A 20269-nucleotide genomic window follows, 5' to 3' on the forward strand; every position below is an offset into this window, starting at 1 on the left:
TAGCTGGCTCGGGCACCACTGCCACGGGCATATGCCCCCCCCCCAAAAAACATTTTCTTGGGGGAAATTAGGAATTCTGGGGGGCGCTCTGGAGGAGTGGGCACTTGAGGGCGCTCTGCAGGGGATTCAGGGACTGGAGCCCTCACTGGGCCAAACTCAGGGGCAGGAGCCCTCACTGGGGCAAACTCTGGAACAGGAGCCCACCGTGGGCTATACTCGGGAACTGGAGCCCTCCCTGTGCTTAACTGGGGATCCGGAGCCCTCCCTGAGCTTAACTGGGGATCCGGAGCCCTCCCTGGGCTTAACTGGGGATCCGGAGCAGAGCGCTGGGCGGGAGTGAGCCACGACCGACGGGTTTGACTTTGGAGTGGCCAGCGGGCTTGCCACAGAAACGGCAAGCGGGTTTGCCACAGGAACTTCGGAACGGCCAGCGAGCTGGAGAAAGCCGCGGCCGGCAGGCTTGACTGAGGAACGGCCGGCGGAGGGATCGGAGGCTCTCCAGACACCGGATGACTGCTTCCTTCCAGTCGAGGTTGGTGGTGTCTGGGAGCTCCGCCGGGCGATGGTAAGTAATCCCGATCTGGAACAGCGTCACGAGGGTTTCCCCCTCGAGGGAGCTGGTGAGGGCGAGCGGCACGAACGCCCTCACGTAGCTGACAGGGTCGGGGCTCGCCTGAGCCATGGCGATGAAAATCGCTCTTTCCTCCATAATCTCGGGGGGAAAACAAACGGAAAACAAGTACACTTTGAAAACCCAGAAAATAAACGCGGGGAGAAGAGGCGCCGCTCACTATTGTGTATGGGTCTGCTGTTCTGTCACGGTCACTCGGGGAGGAAGGAACAAAGGAGCGAGGAGTAATACAAATCAAAAGGGTTTAATGAGGGTAATGCTCAGGACACAGGTGTTCTTAATGGAGACATTAAGCAGACAGAATGACATTTAACAGCAGACGGGAAACACAGGGTTTAAATGCACAGACACCAATGAGGACAGGAACAGGAAAGACCAAATAAGGAAAACAGGAACATACACGTGACAGTACTAGGATAAAGAAAAGAAAGAAAAAAAATGTTGTTAAAGCATACAGGAAAATTACATTTATGAATCAGTTATTTATTGAAAACAAACATATGGAAATGGATCAAACACTGAGATCACTGTCAAAATCACTCATACATTTGTTATATATGTCCACTATATTTAATCTACACACAAACACAATAGTTTGCAGACGGAGAGTAGAGATGAATGCTTCTTTTATTTCTATAAGGAAAACAGGAACATACACGTGACAGTACTAGGATAAAGAAAAGAAAGAAAAAAATGTTGTTAAAGCATACAGGAAAATTACATTTATGAATCAGTTATTTATTGAAAACAAACATATGGAAATGGATCAAACACTGAGATCACTGTCAAAATCACTCATACATTTGTTATATATGTCCACTATATTTAATCTACACACAAACACAATAGTTTGCAGACGGAGAGTAGAGATGAATGCTTCTTTTATTTCTTCTGCGTGGTTGTGTGTGTGTGTGGATGGACTGAACTGCGTGATTGAGGCAACTCAAAAGTTACACTATTGCTTTCAAGGCATTCATGAAGCTTTTAATGCTCTTTTAACTACAAATTTGGGCAAATGCAAATTAGTCATTAGTAGTCATCAAACAGATTTTAAGTGAACACAAAACTTTTTATACAGAAGCAAAGAAGACACTTTAAAGATCACCCAAGAGCTCTATAATAGTCAGTTGTGTGGAGCTGTTTGAATAGTTTCTTTCTTTTTCTTGTCAGGAAAAAAAAATGCATTTAAAAGACAACAGTATTTGTCTTAACTCCTTTTAGTCAAATGCTGACGCAATCAGTTTTACAGGCTTTCTGCATGTTGTTAGAGTTTGTAACATCTCACCAACATTCGACTTGAAGTGTTACTGAGAAATTTAACAAGTTGTGTCAATTCAGGTTTGCCTCCAGAACCTTATGTTAGGGTTTAGATGTTGTCTAAATGTCAACGTTTCTGAACATTTGGCCTGATGGATCGAGGCATTAAAGCCTGATTTGATTAGCTTGTTGTACTTTTACATAACTGCTCATATTAAACAATGCTCTGGTAAACTAACCAGTGGTGTGCTCTGATCTCTCGTGGTGTGTACAGACCTCCACTGGACCTCTATAAGGGCACTGAAAGTATGTATTTATTTAATAATTCACCTGTAGTTAAAGTATAATGAAGAAAATGTTGTCCATATTCTCCAGGGTTCCTTTAGACATTAATGCATATGCGCACTCTTCAAATCTTCGAAACTTTTCTCACCACAGGTCGAGAGATGTAGTTCATGAGACCATGGTTGGGGATGATAATTAATATGGCAGTATATTAATTTTTAGTTTAACAAATAAAACAGTGAGAATTGATGAGATAGCATTTTATTTTGTGATGTAAAGTTATGTTTGAACAGCTTAAAAGTAATCTCTTCCATGAGCACTTTACTATTTCTTATGTCCCTCCCTGTTCAAGCTAGACAACGTTTGAAACTGTATTACTAGCACTGCTCATGTTTATTGCCTCCTTATGATGAATTGTTGTATGAAAGTGGCTCTGCATAAACGTGTCTGCTAAATGACTGCTGTAGAGCACAGTTAAAGGAAGCTCCACTCAGTGTTTAAAATATGCATTACTAGTTTTAATAATATTTTGTATGTATTATTAGTAGCAGTAATAGTAGTCTTGTATTAGTAGTAGTAGTAGAAGTGTAATTAATTAATATTCATACTGTGTGTGTACTTTTGGGGGGAAAAAATAGGGATAACATGTTTTTTGGGAAAGGGTTAGAGTTAAGTCAGGGTTAGTCTGTAGGAGTTATGCATGCATACATACATGTATTTTTCAAATCACATGTCCTCTATAGGATGCTGGAGTCTTTCCCAGCATGTCTGAGTGCAGACAGGGAAACGGCTATCACGGGGCTAACACACACACACAGACATACACACATTTACATCCACGATCACACCTACAGACAATTTAATGTCTCCAATTTACCTATCCAGCACGTCTTTGTATTGTGGGGGAAACCGGAGCACCTAGTACTCACACACATACACATACGCATACAGACTTTTCCCTGCCCTGGCATGTCACCATTTTGAAAATAATGCCCTCAAATATTTCAGCTTTGAAAACACATAATGCTCGTGGCCTGTGAACTAAACCGATTCTTGTTTTTCACATTCACAAGAGACACACATAACAAAAGCCACAGCCTTTGGCTTGACTTAAAGCTCATTTAATCCTATAACAAGCTGTGCTCGATCCAAACCAGCACCTGTGTGAAACTACATACTAAACATACGCTACGCCTGACCCGTTCTGCTGTCTGCCTATGACCAGACTGTGAACATGAATAAAGCTGGATATTAATACTGTAGAATGAAATTGAGGTAAAATGAGAAAGAGGGTCGGTGGCGATAGCTTTGTGGGCAGTGCACTGACATACAGCGCCGCTGCACTACAGCCGTCCCGAGTTCGAATCCACATCTGAAAGAGACGCATTCGTGCGTTTTCTGTACGTACGTTCATTTTATGAATCACACATACGCATATTTGAGAGATGATCGTAAGATCAATTTTAGGATGGTTTCTTCACAGCATTTTATAAATGAGGCCCCTGGACTTGCTGTAACAGTGCCGTGATTATTTTATTTTGGATTACCATATAAAGTCAGTCCATCTCGAGTGGCCCAATATTACTTTGTGTCATAGCGAACAACAAATTTTGGATTATATGGATATTTGATTGTGCAATACGAATACATAGAGGTAATTAAAACCAGGTTATGCATGCAGTAAAATCAGATATTAAATTTTGGTCTGTTTGACAAAATGTAACGAGTGAATAAAGATCGACTAAATCAGTGAAAGTCAACCATGGTTTTAGTTTACCGAAAAGTATCCGTTGATCAAACATCAAAGAACAACTAAGCATAAACCTTAACTAGCATCTCCCCCAGATCCTCTGCACACATGGACCAACACATGTCCTGGTGGGCTGAAGGAAGACTGCAAAAACAGGAGCTGTCTTTCTTAGAAGCAAGTTGTTAAACTTGGATTGCCCCTTTTATTCAACAGCATGCATACAAAGCTTTCTTCTTTATAGTACCTCATAAACTGACCCTTTTATTTAGCCTTTTCAGGGTGAAGCTGAGTCAACATTTGGCCACCTCCTCCCCAGCCTCAGTGAACATCGTAACACCCCACTCAACCGACAGGCTAAAAAGCGTATTCCTGATCAACAACACAGTGTCAGTCGTCCCGTTCCTGACAAGAACTTAACCAAAGAACCCATCACATCCCGACAAGAATTTAGCCAACGAATTATTCCATCCTAATAAGAACCCAATGTGGAGAGCTGAAAAGATGAACTTCATCCTGCCAAAACATCACCAGTTGTTATAAATATACTGCATTGTGGTCAAAGAGATGAAGAATCTCTGTTTCCATTTTAGTTCAACAGTGTTACCAAACTATAATTTGTTAAAGTGAATCACTTTGCATTCAGTAACAAGACTGAGAACAACTTGACCTTGAGGTTTCTTGCTGATGTGAAGGTCTACAAAATGTCTCGCCATAACCAACAATCAAACGAGAAAACTAAACGTGCATCAATTGAAGCGCACAGACCCCAGATCTAAGAGTTACTAACCACTTAAAATTGGAGACAGCACTGCCCACAACAGCTCCCAAGGCTAATGAACTAGCTAAAGCTAACAAGTTCAAGTTTAGCTGGTGAGGTACGACTCTGAGACCTCAGCTGTTGCATCTTGAGGGTGGTTCAAAAGGGGTGAGAAAAGAGATCAGGCCATTGTCAATGGATTCATTGTGGGGTTGGCCTTGTTGTGGGGTGCAATGTTCTTTCAACCAGCCCAGTCTGGCTATAAAATGGCATTACACCATAGGGGCAAATTCCAGCAGGGGCATGTGAAATCTACTCAGTCGCACATAGAATAAAGCACAGACACATTTGCATGGGCTTTGGCCTATGATTAATTTTCCTAAATATAGATCTTGTTTTCGGTATTTCCGTTACTAGTTCTCTGAGTTTGCAATGAGTCTCTAAACAGTGCAATGAGTCAGCTCAATTATTGTATGTAACAGACTCCAAATGATTTGACAAAGAACAAACTAAAGTGGAGACAATGAGGAGGGTAGTTCATATATTTTTTTCATGTACCAAAGAGTAATTTGGGATAAACCAGCAGACTGAAGAATTCTGTTAACAAGTGGGAAGATCTTCTGGGGGTTTTTTTGTGAATTGGTGGCACTTGAATTCTCTTAAATAATGGAGTCACTGTGCTATTCCAGTTCATTTATTTAATATCATATGTTTAGCGAATGTGCTAAATAACTTGGATCTCATTATGTGGCATTTAAATTTCATAATAAATACGCAAAGCATTTCCATATGGAACAAACTTGCCAGTGGATTTTCCTGTGGCCATAAAGAAGCAAAGGATGAGAAGAAACCCCCTAATCATCAGTTCTCTTCTGCTCTCTGTCTGTCCCCATGGGCTCCCTAATCCTTTAATTGAGCTCATTGTATTCATAATTGAATAATTAAAGACATCCATTAAGGTCAAAATGGAGTGACACAAGAGTCTCCAAGCACACACACTCGCACACATGAGAGAGATTAAAGAGTTTTCTGTACATTATTGAAAACTAGAGTGTGTTCATTATTTCCTTTTTATTTATTACCTACATTTACAAAAAAGTTTTGGATTTTATTAAATATTCCTGACAATAAGCGAATAGCTTATGTTTAATAGTATAACCACATATTTCAGTGTCCAGTGAAGGCTATACTTTGCTTGAACACATTGGCACTGTATTTATATATTCATTTTTAATTGTTTCCACCAAATTTATGCATGAAACATGTAGTTACAGTACATCTATATGCTTTCGATGTTGTACACTACACTCTTAATTATGTCACTTTTGCAGAAAAAAAAAAAAAATGTATATAAATATGTAATTGTTGTCATTATCATTTCTAATTGTAAGCATCTATCACAATGAAACAATTCATACCTATGTTAGTTAAACAAACAAAACAAAACAAAAAAGTTGACAGAAGAACAGTTTACAACATGTGCACAGCTGTAAAATTGTGTGGTGGTAGGCTTATAAAATATGCAGAAGTACATTATTTATCAGCACAAGTCAGTTTGTTCTGTGATCTAGGCAAAACTTCTGGCAGCCAGCCATTAGGAAGTTAACAAGAGTACCATTTAAGTCAGTTAGCACATGACAAGATGCTGAGCACATACTACAGTCACTCAGACTCCTAGAATACTTTAATAAATGCTAAGAGTTAAAAGGACACACAGTATCAAGAACACAGTTGGAGTGAGTATAGTGGAGGTACAGAGACATCACACTTACACTGCAGGCTAGTGTTGTTGCTCCATGAGAAAGGTTCTAGGCCAGGGAAGAAGGAGCTTGCTTTCCTGAGCATGCATGAACTCTGAGTGGATACGTCAAAGAGGGGTCTTGCCCCTAGCCCGAGAGCCTCCACACAGTCAAACATGATGTCCAGCCTTCGCCAAGAACTCAAACTCTGTCCCAGATGTTCTGTCCTGTGTCTCAAGCTGTCTGTCAACTGCAGATACGGTTAAGCAACACAGTAGACGATGACCAACAACAACAATGTAGAGTCTGGAGTTTCCCAGTCAATCTGGAACTCCTGCCAAAGCTATCAATGGCAAGAGAAAGTCTCAAGGACTCGAGACTTCTGTTTCAGGTGTAGCTGTCACTGTAGCCAGCAGCTTCTCTGTTCGTAACTTGAACTTTTCTGTAGCAGTTCTTCGTTGAGTCAAGCGGCTCCTGTGCAGCTCTACGCTGACCATCACCCCGTGCCTGTTTTTCTCCGGCGCCTCTTGAGTTCTTGAGCTTTGTCAAACTCAACCTGGCTGTCAAGACTCTTAAGTGTCAGCTAACATACTGTGACTCGACAACCTGCGCTATTTCACTCGCTGCAGCTAGCTCAGCCCACAACAGAGGGAGAGGGGCAGGAATTACAGAGCGAGGGAGGGGAAGAGAGAGGGAGGGAATGAGGCGGGTGCTTTTGTGGTTGGCTGAAAGACAAAACTTTCCCTTCCATTTTCTGCTAGAGCAATCCTGTCAGCCTGCATCATATTTTATACCTTTGCAAATAAAAACAAACAACATGACCTCCTCTCACTCCCTCTATCTATCAATCTTCTGCTGCTCTTCCTATGAAACATATCGCCTTCCTTTTCATCATGGAGCCCCCCTTTGTACTGAGGTGTTGATAAACATGGTTGTGCCCCCTTCAGAAATGAAGAATGTCTTTTAAATTCCAATTCTATTCCTGAGTTTGAATTTAGATAAACTGAATGCAGAATTGCAATTCTAATTGGAGTATACAATAAGTAAAATAAGTGTCATTTAAAAAGTATAATTACCATTTTTTATATACTTTAAATCTTGACTTGATAAAACTTTGTTTTAGACCTTTTAGACGTCGAGAACGATAGATAAGCAACTTTAAATTACTTAAACACCAAATTCTCCAGTTCTGAATTTTACCCAAACAAATGTAAATCATATACGTAGATCTGAAATATATGTGTTATATATTTGTGACATTAAATACATTCTGAAATTCATTATGATGGTTTGATTCAGCTTTTCAATTTATAATGAAACATTTTGTATTAAACAAAGAAAATGCAAAATTGAAGCGTTTTCACTAGTGGTCTTGGACCTTTGGACTTAAATGAGTCAAGCTTCAGTCTGGATCCAACCCTTACGAAGATCTGAGATAACCGAACACCTGAGAAGAGATGATGCCGACCCCCCAGAAGACCTCAGATGATGCTAACCCTGGAACAACATATAAAACTACCAAATTTTGCATAATCGCAACGTTTAATCGCAATCACAAAGTTTTATCACAACGTATAATCATCGCAGTTAATAGTGTTCACCGTCTGTTTGATTACGTGTAATTTGTAATTAACTGCATGATTCTTACTGTACATTTCTGCCATAGTCACCACTAATAACCTACTCCTAAATGTAATGTAGAAACTTAAAGTCCGTGTAAAGTCAATATTAAATGTGTCACACCACAGAAAAAATGTGTTATTAATCACCCAGCCAAATTTGAATGATTTGAAAAAACTGCCAAGTGAATAAAATAAGCTATCAAAATCTTTAAAAAATAAGTATTCTCTGCTCTCAGACGCTGGGGGCGTGTTCGCTGGCGGCGCTGAAACCACGCCCACTCGCGGAAAAGCTGCCGTCTCTCTCTCAGCTGTCTTCCTCTGCAGCTTATTTAAATGAGGAGACCGTGCTGTTTTGTTAATTATTGCAACCAGGTATTATGCATTTACGTGACGAAGGCATAGCTAGCTAGCAACCTCTAGGCTGTAGTAACGAACGGCAGTAACATGCGATTGAGCGGGCAAACCACTGCGCTGTAGTTATTAGGTGTGTTCGACTTGAAGCAGGGCTGTGCAGAACGATTAGTGTATGACATGAGAGCGATTCGAAAGCATGAGGAGCCGTCTGCTCTCTATAGCTCTGTACTTTGATGTCACACACCGATCGATCTGCGCAGTGCTGCTTCAAGTCGAACACACGTCTTATAGTGTTAGGGGAGGGGCCATGCTCGGTGGCTCCATTGCGTCATCGAGCCACCGTTTTAGCCCCGCCCAAAAAATCCTGAACACAGAATTGGTGGAAAAACTGTTTAACGGTTTAACTCCACAATGCAGTACTACATACTTCAGAGTCTTTGTAACGTGTTTCTGCAATACATTTCTAACATTTATAATGTGTTTAGAAACAATTCTCAGAATTCTCTTTACACGGACTTTAATATTTTCTGATTGGTAAGCGCTATACAAATAAACTTGAATTGAATTGAAAATGATCTTAAAACATTTCAAAACTTTTTCAAAACTCTGAAACAAAGCTTTGTCAAGTCAAGATTCAAAGTCTACAGTAACATCAAGATTTTTTTTTAACAATTTTTGATATGGCTTTTTCTTCTTCTCACTTCCTGTCCTTTCACAATAAAAGTATATTAATAAAAGTGGCAATAAAATGTCAAAAATGAACCAAAAAAGGTAACGTTTCAATCCAGTAGAGAAGAAGTGTGTTTTGGTTTGGCTGCAAAGGTTTACGGATGCACAGTGCGACTATTTGAAGCCTACTGCCACCTTTAGGCAACTCACAGCCTGGCAAAAACCCCTTCAACATTTCTCTTTCTGCAATGTTTTCACTGGCAGTCCTATCATCGGCCCCAGCTCTCACCTCTCCTTGACAGTTTTACTTTTCAGTTCTTATTTTTCTGTTCCCAACTTACATCATCTTTATTTTTCTCTCAGTTTTGTCATTTCATCAAGTGCACCACAACTTAATGCTGTCCAGATCTGTGGTAACTCTTCCAAACAGTCGCTACTGAAATATGCCGAAATCTACGTCAACTGTCCCTGTTGACTCTGTATTGCATTTCTGTATTCTTTTGCAATGTCTTCCAAACTTGTCTTGACCCAGTCAAAGTCTGCATCCAATGTTCTTACTTCGACATGTGTTTCATGGTTGTGTGCATTATTTAGAATGCAGTGCTGAAGACTACAGACATATTTGTCTCCAGATATTTACAGAGACTGCATCTGCATCAGTGAGGACACTTTGATTAAATGATGACAGACATGTTTTATGTTTTTGCTCCAGATGTTGCAGTTTGACATTTTCCTGAGCAAAAAAAAAAGCATGTAATATATGACTTTTAAATGAAGCAATTTTATGAAAAGCCTTTATTCTGCAACATGCACGTGTTTGACACTTGTCTCTGTTTGTTGCATTTCACCAGTTTGTTCTTCAGCAAATCACACCGGTGCATCTGCATGGCTGACTCATGAGTCTCATCATAATCACATTTCCTCCAGAAGAGTGTGAGAGAAACAGTTTGGCATTAAATTAACACAAACCCACAGCCTATATGATCCACCTTCCCTCCCTCTCTCTCTGCTTTTCCCTTTTCCTCCCCTCATTCGAGAGGACTGAACCCTGAAAGCCAGCCCCAGTGGGGTGCTAACTTCCCCCAAAACTTCTGCCCACCCTCTCTCTCGTTCACTCTCTCTATCTGGCGCCTGGTTCTCTATTCCTGCCTCACTCTGCTCAGTCTGCTTTTCATTGTGTTACATGTTTTTTTCCCCACAATATTCTATTGTATTTTTATATTTGTTTTATTGTTTTACCCAGCACTTCTGTATATATGAAAATATGTTTGTGACATGTTTTGCAGGGTTGCTAATCACCAGTATGCCGTAAAACACTCCATTCTATCTAAGAGGAGGAATGAAACATTTTACTGAAACTAGTGAATGTAGTTTATATTTTAAAAAAAGTGACTTTACAACAAGGTCCCATTTAACCCATTTAGTTAACTAACATTAACTACCAATGAGCAATACGTTTGGTACAGTATAAACTAATCTTTGGTTACACATTTTTAAAGGTTTCATTGTTACAGTGTAATTACACATTTAAGTAATGAGCGATATTAATTAACAACATGTAATACTTTAGCGTTATGGTTAGGATTAGGGATTGGTTTAAGGTTAGTTACATGTAATTATGCATAATTTACTGTCATTGCTATACATGTAACGTGTAACAAGGACACTGTAAAATGAAGTGTTACCAGTCTTTGTTAATGTTAGTTACAAAAAATACAACTGTTCATTGTTAGTTCATGGTTAGTCAGCTCAGGTTCATTGAATAACTGATATAACTTTTGATTGTAATAACATATTAGTAAAGGTTGAACTTAACAGTAACTAAGATTAATAATTGTTTTATACTGTACATATCTTTCATTGTTAGTTCATGTAACTAATGCAGTTAACTAATATTAACAAATGGAAATACTTTTGCTTTTTCTTACAGCGCTTTGAACAACAACAAAAATATGTGTTTCATAGATTGCTAATTAGTGTTATTGTATATTTGGCAAATGCAGCATAAAAGCACTACATTCTGACTAAGAGAAGTAAAAAACATTTGATCAAGCTTTCACAAAATGCATTTTCACTAAATTGGAATCCAAATTTTAGCAATCGCAGTTTACAAAGTTGCCTTTCTTTCGCCCGCCTTCCCATTTTGTAGACATCTGTTAATCTGCACATATGTTACCCCCTATTTCACCCCATACCTTTGCTCTCTCTGCCTCAACATTTTCACCTGTCTTTCAACACGTCCCCCTCCCTCTCTTGCTCTTTCTCATTCTCTTGTTCTCCCTCTCTCTCTCGTGTACACACACATATGCACACACACGCACACACTCCACAGTGACACACAGCAGTGCACAATCTCAGCCAGTTCTGTTCTCTCCACACCTTGAGGCAATTACACCCCCCTTCAAACACACACACACACACACACACACACACACACGCAAGCCAAGGCCCAAGGACTGCAGAAAGGAAGGGGGAATGCAGACAGGAAAAGGCGCCCCATTCTGTCTCGTTCTCTCTGTCTCTTTCCCAGGCCCTTCTGCTTTTCATCTATCTGCCAATCATCCCTGTCCATCTGTGCCTCTGCTCTTTTTGTATTTTTATTTTTTGTATTGTCTCTGTCTTTCTCCATTGGTGTTGGTGACTCATCCACAGGCTTTTGCAGAATCAAACGCAAGTTTTTTACTGCCGAGCACTGGCGTCATGGGATGCCCAGACAAACTGAACAAAACCTACTCTGTTCAAACGGCTCACTCTTCTTCCAGCGAGGAACATAAACCTGGCCCTCATACTTTGTGGTTGGAGCTACACAGCATTTGGGTTTGGATTTCTGACTGCATGTGTGCTGGATTTGCTTGTATTGGAATGTGTGGTTCCTTGGGGGTCTGTAGTGTGTGTGTGTGTGTGTGTGTGTGTGTGTGTGTGTGTACCTGGTATTTATCACGTTATGGGGACCAAATGTCCCCACAAGTATAGTAATACCGGTAAATTTTGACCTTGTGGGGACATTTTTGAGGTCCCCATGAGGAAACAAGCTTATAAATCATACAGAATGAGTTTTTTTGAGAAAGTAAAATTGCACAAAGTTTCCTGTGAGGGGTAGGTTTAGGGGTAGGGTTGGTGTAGGGCAGTAGCACATACAGTTTGTACAGTATAAAAACTATTACGCCTATGGAATGTCCCCATAACGTGATGAATACACAACATGAGTGTGCGTGTGTGTGTGTGTGTGTGTTGTGTGCTGGTCATGAATTGTAATCTGACCCTCTAGGGGGAATACAGGCTTTCCTTCATTACAGGGCACCTATTTACACACATACAAACATTAGCAAAAGTCCAAATAACTTCATTTGCATTGGTAATAAATCTGCAAAAGTTCACTTAAAGAAGAAGTTCATCCAAAGATGAAAATTCAGAAAGCTATCATATATATGCCAAGTTCTGTCATGAAACAGTAGATGGCACAGGCCGATGGCTCGTTAACGCAGATTGATGGTATTCACAGCATTAAATACATGGCACAAGCTGATTGGTTCATGTTGCATACGCAGCCAATGAGCTTCCAGCTTTACATTTAAAGGGTCATGAAACCCCCCGTTTCAGCACTGGTTAGTTCTCACCACAGTTTTAAAAAAAAAGCTAAAAAAGTGGGCGTGGTGCGCAGCAGAGCAGAGGAGGGGGAAGAGGGGAGACAGACAACACACACAGCTTCGCGTTCAGACAGTTTCATTTCGCTCCCATCGAGTTAAAAACACAAATAAATGCACAGCCATTCGGCATCGAAAACATATGAACGCGCTGTTGCACCTCTGAGAACTTTTAAGGCTTATTCTGTGGCATTTATATAAGCCTTTTGTGTCTACACGTCATCGATGTACTATAGTCCATTGCCACGTCACAAATTGTGACGTCAACACGATGTAGATTTAAACCCGGAAGATGAAAATAACGCAGAAAAGCTTCAAATTAACCAGTTTTCTCCAACAGTTAAAATTATCGGATGCTAACATTGTCTTCTATGATGTGCAACACAAACACCTCTGCTAAAATCTCAGAAAAAGTAGTCTGGGGTTTCATGACAAAAGTGAGCATTTGCATTTTTAGGCAGAATTAGTTGAGCATACTATACCACAATTACAAGATGTTCAGTGATTTGCTTTCACATAATATTTTTTGTTAGCATTTAATAGGTTAAAGGTGAATATATTTTCATTGCAGTGACGCTGATGAATGATTAAAAAAAAAAAAAAGACAATTACTGAATGACAAAATTTAAAACTATTTTCTCAGGACACCTGAGCCTGAGTCAGGTGACTTAGGCAATTTATTTATTTTTTTATTTATTATCACAATAGTATTAAATATAAGTAAATATATTAAGCATATTCTTTGTTGCTCAAATAAGGTTTCGCTTCCACAGCAGAAACTAATATAGAAGACAAATAAACAGTCAGCAAAAAAATAAAAAAAAATAAATAAATAATAATAATAATAATAATACTAAATCAGTAAATAAATAAATTAAAAATTTAAAAGTTTTCATGATTATCTTGGTTTCATAATCATTGGATTAATTTGATTAATTAAATCAAAACTGAATTAGTCGCACAGACCTATCCAGGTCATATTATTTCATATGATCAGGAAAAGAGCAGCATAAACGTTCTGCTAAACATCTCCTTTTGTGTTCCACAGAAGAAAGTCAGTCATAAAGAATGTCTAGAAATGATGTTCAGATTTTTAAGTGGTGTTGGAATTTTCATTTTTGAACTATTCCTGTAAATGAACAAATAGAAAGATTCAAGCACAGCTTGACAAATGCTACTGGCATAAAACTGCACGACTCGCTCCTGTTATAATGTCAGTAAGTCATGCCAGCTAACTTGTGATGGGACAGTTTCCCTGCAGCATGTAGCCGACTGATCTCTATCACCACACACTCTTTCTTTCTGTCTGTCTTTTTTTTTTACAGTTTTAAGAAAATAACCTCTATAACTTTACAATCTTCATTTCAGATTACTTTACTAGAATCCTCCATCATGCAAACAATCAATCAAAAAAAAAAATCTAATTTCACTCTCTCTCTCTCTCTCTCTCTCTCTCTCTCTCTCTCTCTCACATACACACACACACATTTATTTCAGAATGAGTAATCATCAGTTTATTCCCATGCCTTCCACAGGAGCTGGAGTTTCTCCGTGCACACACACACACACACACACACACCACTGGTGGTTTAAAGAATTGGGCCAAACCCCAGAAATTCCAATCCAATTCTATATAAATAAATAAAGAGGCACAATGTGGAGTTTATACTTTCACAGCCTCAGTCCTGCAGTAACCTCTACATTTGGCCATCCTCTGCCTCGCTCTTAAAAGAAGAAAAATGTGCCATTTCTTTCAAATGCTACCTCTTTTTCCATCACACATTCTGCATTTCTGAAACCAGAAGCTCCACTAGATTCACAACCTCATGTGCAGATGAGTGAGTTTGTGGGTTGGTGTGTGTTAAAGGATTGCTTTTTTTGTATGACAGATGCAATCCATTTTATGTATGTTGAGCACACACTACCATTTGAATGAGAATGTGAGATTGCACACTTCAGTGTCATTGATAAGTATTCCATATTTCCTATTGTATTCAATAATGCTGCTAGAGAGAGAGAGACAGAGAGAGAGAGAGAGACTTTCCAGTCACATTTACTGAACTAAGTGAACTACAGCAATGATATCATTAAACTAATATACCATATTTGTCCTTTGGGGGCAGTAGAGCTACAGAGGAGTGACTGGTATTTTACAGTGTGTTTTTTTTTTCAACTGCTTACACACATTTTCACAACTTTACACACAAATTCAAGAATTGCACACACAAAATGCAAAATGCCTCACATCTCTTGCAAAATGAAGCACTGCATTCAAAATATCACAAACAGATCCCAAAAGCAAACATTTGCAAACACCTTTGCCATAATATTAATTCATGTTAGATTTTTGTGTGTTACATAGAGAACTGCATGTTGTGTGTTGCAAAAAGTGTTTTATGAAATTGAAAACTGAGTCAAAGGCCGAGAATTAGTGTATGGTTTTGCAGATTTGGTGTGTAGTTCTGGTGTTTGAATGTCATCTTTCAGAAATTGTGTGACAAGTAAAGATTTTGTGTGTAAGCATTTGAAAAAAAAAAACTGTATAGTTCACCCCAAAATGAAAATTTGCTGAGTAAAGTTTACTCACTCTCAGGCCACCTAAGATGTAAATGAATTTGTCTCTTCACTGAAAAAAAAAATATGGAGAAATTCAGCATTTAATCACTTATGGATTACTTGTGGATTATTGTGGTGTTTTTATCAGCTGTTTGGACTCTCATTCTGACGGCACCCATTCACTGCAGAGGATCCACTGGTGAGACACTGATGCAATGCTACATTTCTCTAAATCTGTTCCCATGAAGAAACAAACTCATCTACAGTACATCTTGGATTGCCTGAGGGTGAGTACATTTTAATTTTTGGGTAAAGTATTATTTTATATAAGTATTCAATATTTTTATATTTAAAAAAATATTATATTTATTATATTATAAATTATATGTTACACAATATTTTGCACTGCAAATTTAATATGATAAATATTACGTTATATTTCCATATTTGTTATTTTTGCGCATTTCAGCTACTTTTGAATTCCCTGTTTCTATTTTATGTGTGGTGAATGTCAAATTTAAAGTCACAGGTTTTAGGTGCCGAGTAAAAGCATGCAAAGTGAACTAGATTTTACTCAGAATTTGTCTAACATCTCAGGACGTTAAATCTGAAGCTAATAAAAAAGTAAAGTGGTCTTTTATGTACAGTTAATAGAGTTGCTGTCAGTACTGAAGCTGAATAATGTTTCAGCGCTGAAGTCATGAGCTGGCAGACACATAGTTGAGTATTTAAGGTGTCCTTAAGCAAAAACACTTCACTTCAGCAGTTTTTATGCCACCACTGCAGAAAGAACAGCAAACATATTTAACATATCAAAAATGAAGTATTCTCAACTACTGACCTTAAAGGCAGAGTAAGTGATTTCTGGTAGCCAATGTTGATATTTGAAATCACCAAAACAAACACGCCCCTACCCCAAAAGGGTCTTGCCCCTATTTTGATAGCTCCGCCCCACACATACGTACGGAACCCAGGCAACGATTAGTTCTGTGAAACAAAGCAAAACCAATGTTACACCGTGTCTACGGACATGAGCGGTGCGGCGCGGTGCAACAAATCCCCGACAGAAAACTGCTGCCGGGTTCTATTTATGACGTGCTGACAATGTTGTTTGATCGCGTCCAGTGTAGGCAGACTTTAGCTGTTGTAGACACGGTGTTACTCACCTATTGAGAAGAAACAAAGCAACCTCGGCGTCCGATCGCAGGCCTCCGCTCCTTGAGTTCTCTCCAGCGCTGGAAAGCTGATCCGATATTTACACGGGTCCTACTTCTTGCCTTATCGTTCCGCAGATGTTTTCCTCTTTTGTTTTTTTATCCGCCATCTCTATCTTTCTGTCGCTCGGCTCGGCTAATGTCCGTCCCATGCACTGAACGCGCTCTACTCTACATCACGAGTAGACACGCCCCTTATTGCTGATTGGCTACAAGTTTGTTTTGCGATTCGGCCCGAATCAGTTTTCTAAAGTGTTTTTGAAAAATCACATACCCTGCCTTTAACACTTCCACCATAAGCTGTATTTATATGCAGATTAATATATGCAAAATAAAGCTTACTGCATACTAATCACATTTACAAAGCTCTTTACTTAAAAGCTTGTTTATTTTACCATAATTCAGTATTTATATCATTCATTCTTTATTTTTGCTGTCTATTATACTATGAGAGCACACTGCCTGGAATAGTATTTCCCACAGTGCACTCCATTTCCAAAAGTATATATATATATATGTATGTGTGTGTGTGTATGGCGAGTGTTATGTGACAGGATTATGAGGTGTGTTTCGTGCCATTTCTAAGGCTAAGCAGGAGAAGAAGGAGCAGTCTACCCTCGACTCACCATAACAGGATTACCTGCCGAAGTAGACAGTCGTGTACTTTTACGTGTGAGAAGGGTACGTCGCCTCCACACGACAACAACATCGTTGATAAGTATGTCGCTGCGTTAGACTTGTGCTCTCAATAATACATCGTCAGCAGAGCTGTAATTTTACCAAGTATTATACAGTAATAAAAATTAAAGATGAACATGTTTATTTATAATCCAGTAATATAATAAGTAATAAAAAGTAATATCTTAAGTATATGTTGATGCTTAAAGCCTTGTAATTTATTTAACTTAAAGGGATGTATTTGTATTTTACTTAAAGGGATAGTTAACCAAAATCAAGAACTTCATAACCAAGTAATCACTGAGTAATCATTTACTTATCTTCATGTCATTCCAGTCCTGTATGATTTTTTCTTCTGTGGAACATAAAAGTTATTCTGAGACTTTTCCTATTATGCAAGACTTTTTCATATCCCTCAAAGATATTATTTTTTGCTTCCTTATGATAAGCACAATGGCTCATTTCACCGAATTTTACCAAAACTATCAACACTAGTAATAATTCTAATACATATCACATATGTATCCATTGTTAACAACCACTCTGTCAGTTTAGGTGTTTATCTATTTATTTTCTTGTATCATGTTTCCCATTTTAATTTATGTTGACTCAGTGTTTTGCTGTTTTCAAATGTCATCACTTGAAGGCACTGTTCGTACTCTGCTTGCTCATGGAATAAAACTAAGAATGAAAAAATTGACATTGCTTTATTGTATACTGTGGGAAGTGGTCTTAAAGCTCTTAAAGCCATCATAACTCACTGAATCATAGGTTTTGGATTGTCAGAATACTAGATCAATAAAAAAAAATACTAAGAATAAAAATCAAAGTACACTTTCATATTATGATCCAATTATTTTGATGACTTAAAAAAATACAAAATAGACACAATATTTTTTTAATAGTTAATAAATATTCCAACATGAATAAAAATCACAACAAGAACAATACGTGATGTTTCAGATAAATGTTTAATCATTTAATAACAAATATATTATCTTTGCTTGGAGATGTTTGTTTTACCTCTGTAAGCGCTCTCTTCAATTCATACAATTCAATTCAAGTAACTGAATCAAAAGTACATATTGATGTGATGGTCCTCTTTGTTTCCCCATATTTGTAATATTTTGCTATTTCTAATTGGTAATTGGTATTTTTCTTTAAAGGGATTAAGCAGTAAGTGTGTCTTTATAGAAATATTATAATGTCTGTATACTATCTACAAAAAGCAAATATAATTGTATGTTCATTTTAAATGGACAGCAATATACAACCCCAAATCAGAAAAAAAAAGAAAAAAAGTTTGGACGTTTTGTAAAATGCAATGAAATCAAGAATCTGTGATTTGTTAATGTGCTTTAACTTTTATTTAATTGACAAAAGTACAAAGAAAAGATTTCCAAAGTTTTCACTGACCAACTTAAATATATTTTGCAAATATAAACAAATTGTGATTATGATGGCTGAAACACACTCCAAAAAAGTTGGGACAGAGACCAAATAAAAGTGAAAGGGTTATAGAATATCCAAATTAAACTGTTTTGAAACCGTCTATAAACAGGGTAAATTGGTAATAGGTGAGGGTATCAGGTTTGGCTCATCAGAAAGCTATACATCGATTCTATGCAGTGATGCTGCAGGTTCTCTGAGCCAGAGCTCATCTCAGATAGTCAAAGAGACAGTGGAAATGTGTGCTGTGGTCACATGAGTCCACTGGGAAAAATGGATGTCGAGTTCTCAGTCCCAAAGACCAAAGGGACCATCCAGACTTTCACCAGAGACAGATGCACAAGCAAATATTTGTCATTGTATGGGGGTTTATCAGAGAAAAAGGCATGGGTGTCCGGCATGTGTGAGGGTACCATTGACATGGAGGCATTATATTGGCATTGTACATACTGCCATCAAGATGACATCTTTCATGGGAAGTCCATGGTTATTAGAACAAGACAACGGCAGGTCTCAATCTGCATGTGCTACAACAGCGTGGTTTCGTAGACAGAGTGAATGTGCTAGATCAGTCCAGATCTGTCTCCTATTGAACATGTATGGCTCATCGTGAAAAGGACAATCAGGCAATGATGACCACAGACTGACGAGCAGCTGAAGTCTTGTATTGGGCAAAAATTTGACTTGCAAAACTTTAACAATTAGTATCCTCAATTCACAAACAATTAAACATTGTAATTAAAAGGAAAGTTGATGTGACACAGTGTTAAATGTGCTTCTGTCCCAATTTGCTTATATTTACAGATTGCAGTTTATTTGGTCAGTAAAAACATTGAAAATCTTTTCTTTGCACTTTTGTCAATAAAATAAAGATTAAACAGAATTACGATTGTATTATAAGATCTTAATTTTATTGCATTTTACAAAATGTTATTGCATTTTAAAAACCTTTTCCTGATTTGGGATTGTATTTAATCCTATCTAGATGTTTTATGTCTTACTGAGGTCTATAAAAGTTACAAATTTAATGATAAATATACATTTCAAAGATTTCTATGTACACTAATTATATAAAACTATACTGTCAGCGCACCATAGTTATGCAAATGAAGTAGATCAACGCGTTTGTTTCAATTCTTAGGGATGGAATCCTATCGAAAAATATTAGGCTTAAAGGGATACTCCACCCCAAAATGAAAATTTTGTCATTAATCACTTACCCCCATGTCATTCCAAACCCCTAAAAGCTTCGTTCGTCTTCAGAACACAATTTAAAGGGGTCATATGATGCGATTTCAATTTTTCCTTTCTCTTTGGAGTGTCACAAGCTCTTGGTGCATAAAGAAGATCTGTAAAGTTGCAAAGACTAAAGTCTCAAATCCAGAGAGATATTCTTTATAAAAGTTAAGAGTCAGCCACACATACCTAAAACGGCTCGTTCTAACACGCCCCCACATGTCTACGTCACGATGTGGGAAGATTTGCATAACGCCGCCCAAATATTCACGCAAAGAAAGAAGGCGTAACTTTTATTCTCGCTGTAGTATTGTTGTTGCCATGTCGTGAAGACGCTGTGTGTTTCGTTGTGAAAGCGAAACTACTTTGTTTAGTCTTCCAAAAGAGGACGATATCCGCTCACTCAAGCCGGCCTCCGCTCACTCTAG

At 38.3% G+C, this 20269-nt stretch overlaps 1 protein-coding gene across 7 annotated transcripts in view; it reads right to left on the reverse strand.

Annotated features, from left to right (window-relative positions):
• The window catches only part of LOC107730622 (retinoic acid receptor gamma-A-like), a 45907-nt gene that overhangs the window by 10784 nt on the left and 14854 nt on the right, over nucleotides 1-20269 (reverse strand). For 2 of the 7 annotated variants that reach the window (XM_016541490.1, XM_016541491.1), the window contains exon 1: nucleotides 6453-6837. The exons of the other annotated variants lie outside the window; for them this stretch is intronic. In XM_016541490.1, coding sequence (XP_016396976.1) covers nucleotides 6453-6597 — 145 coding nt within the window. In that variant the 5' untranslated portion in view covers nucleotides 6598-6837. Of the gene's footprint in view, nucleotides 1-6452; nucleotides 6838-20269 lie in introns of those variants that run through there. 7 annotated transcript variants of the gene reach the window in all.

Source organism: Sinocyclocheilus rhinocerous, unplaced genomic scaffold (assembly GCF_001515625.1).
Source record: "Sinocyclocheilus rhinocerous isolate Xijiao unplaced genomic scaffold, SAMN03320098_v1.1 scaffold1449, whole genome shotgun sequence".
NCBI classification, from domain to species: domain Eukaryota; kingdom Metazoa; phylum Chordata; class Actinopteri; order Cypriniformes; family Cyprinidae; genus Sinocyclocheilus; species Sinocyclocheilus rhinocerous.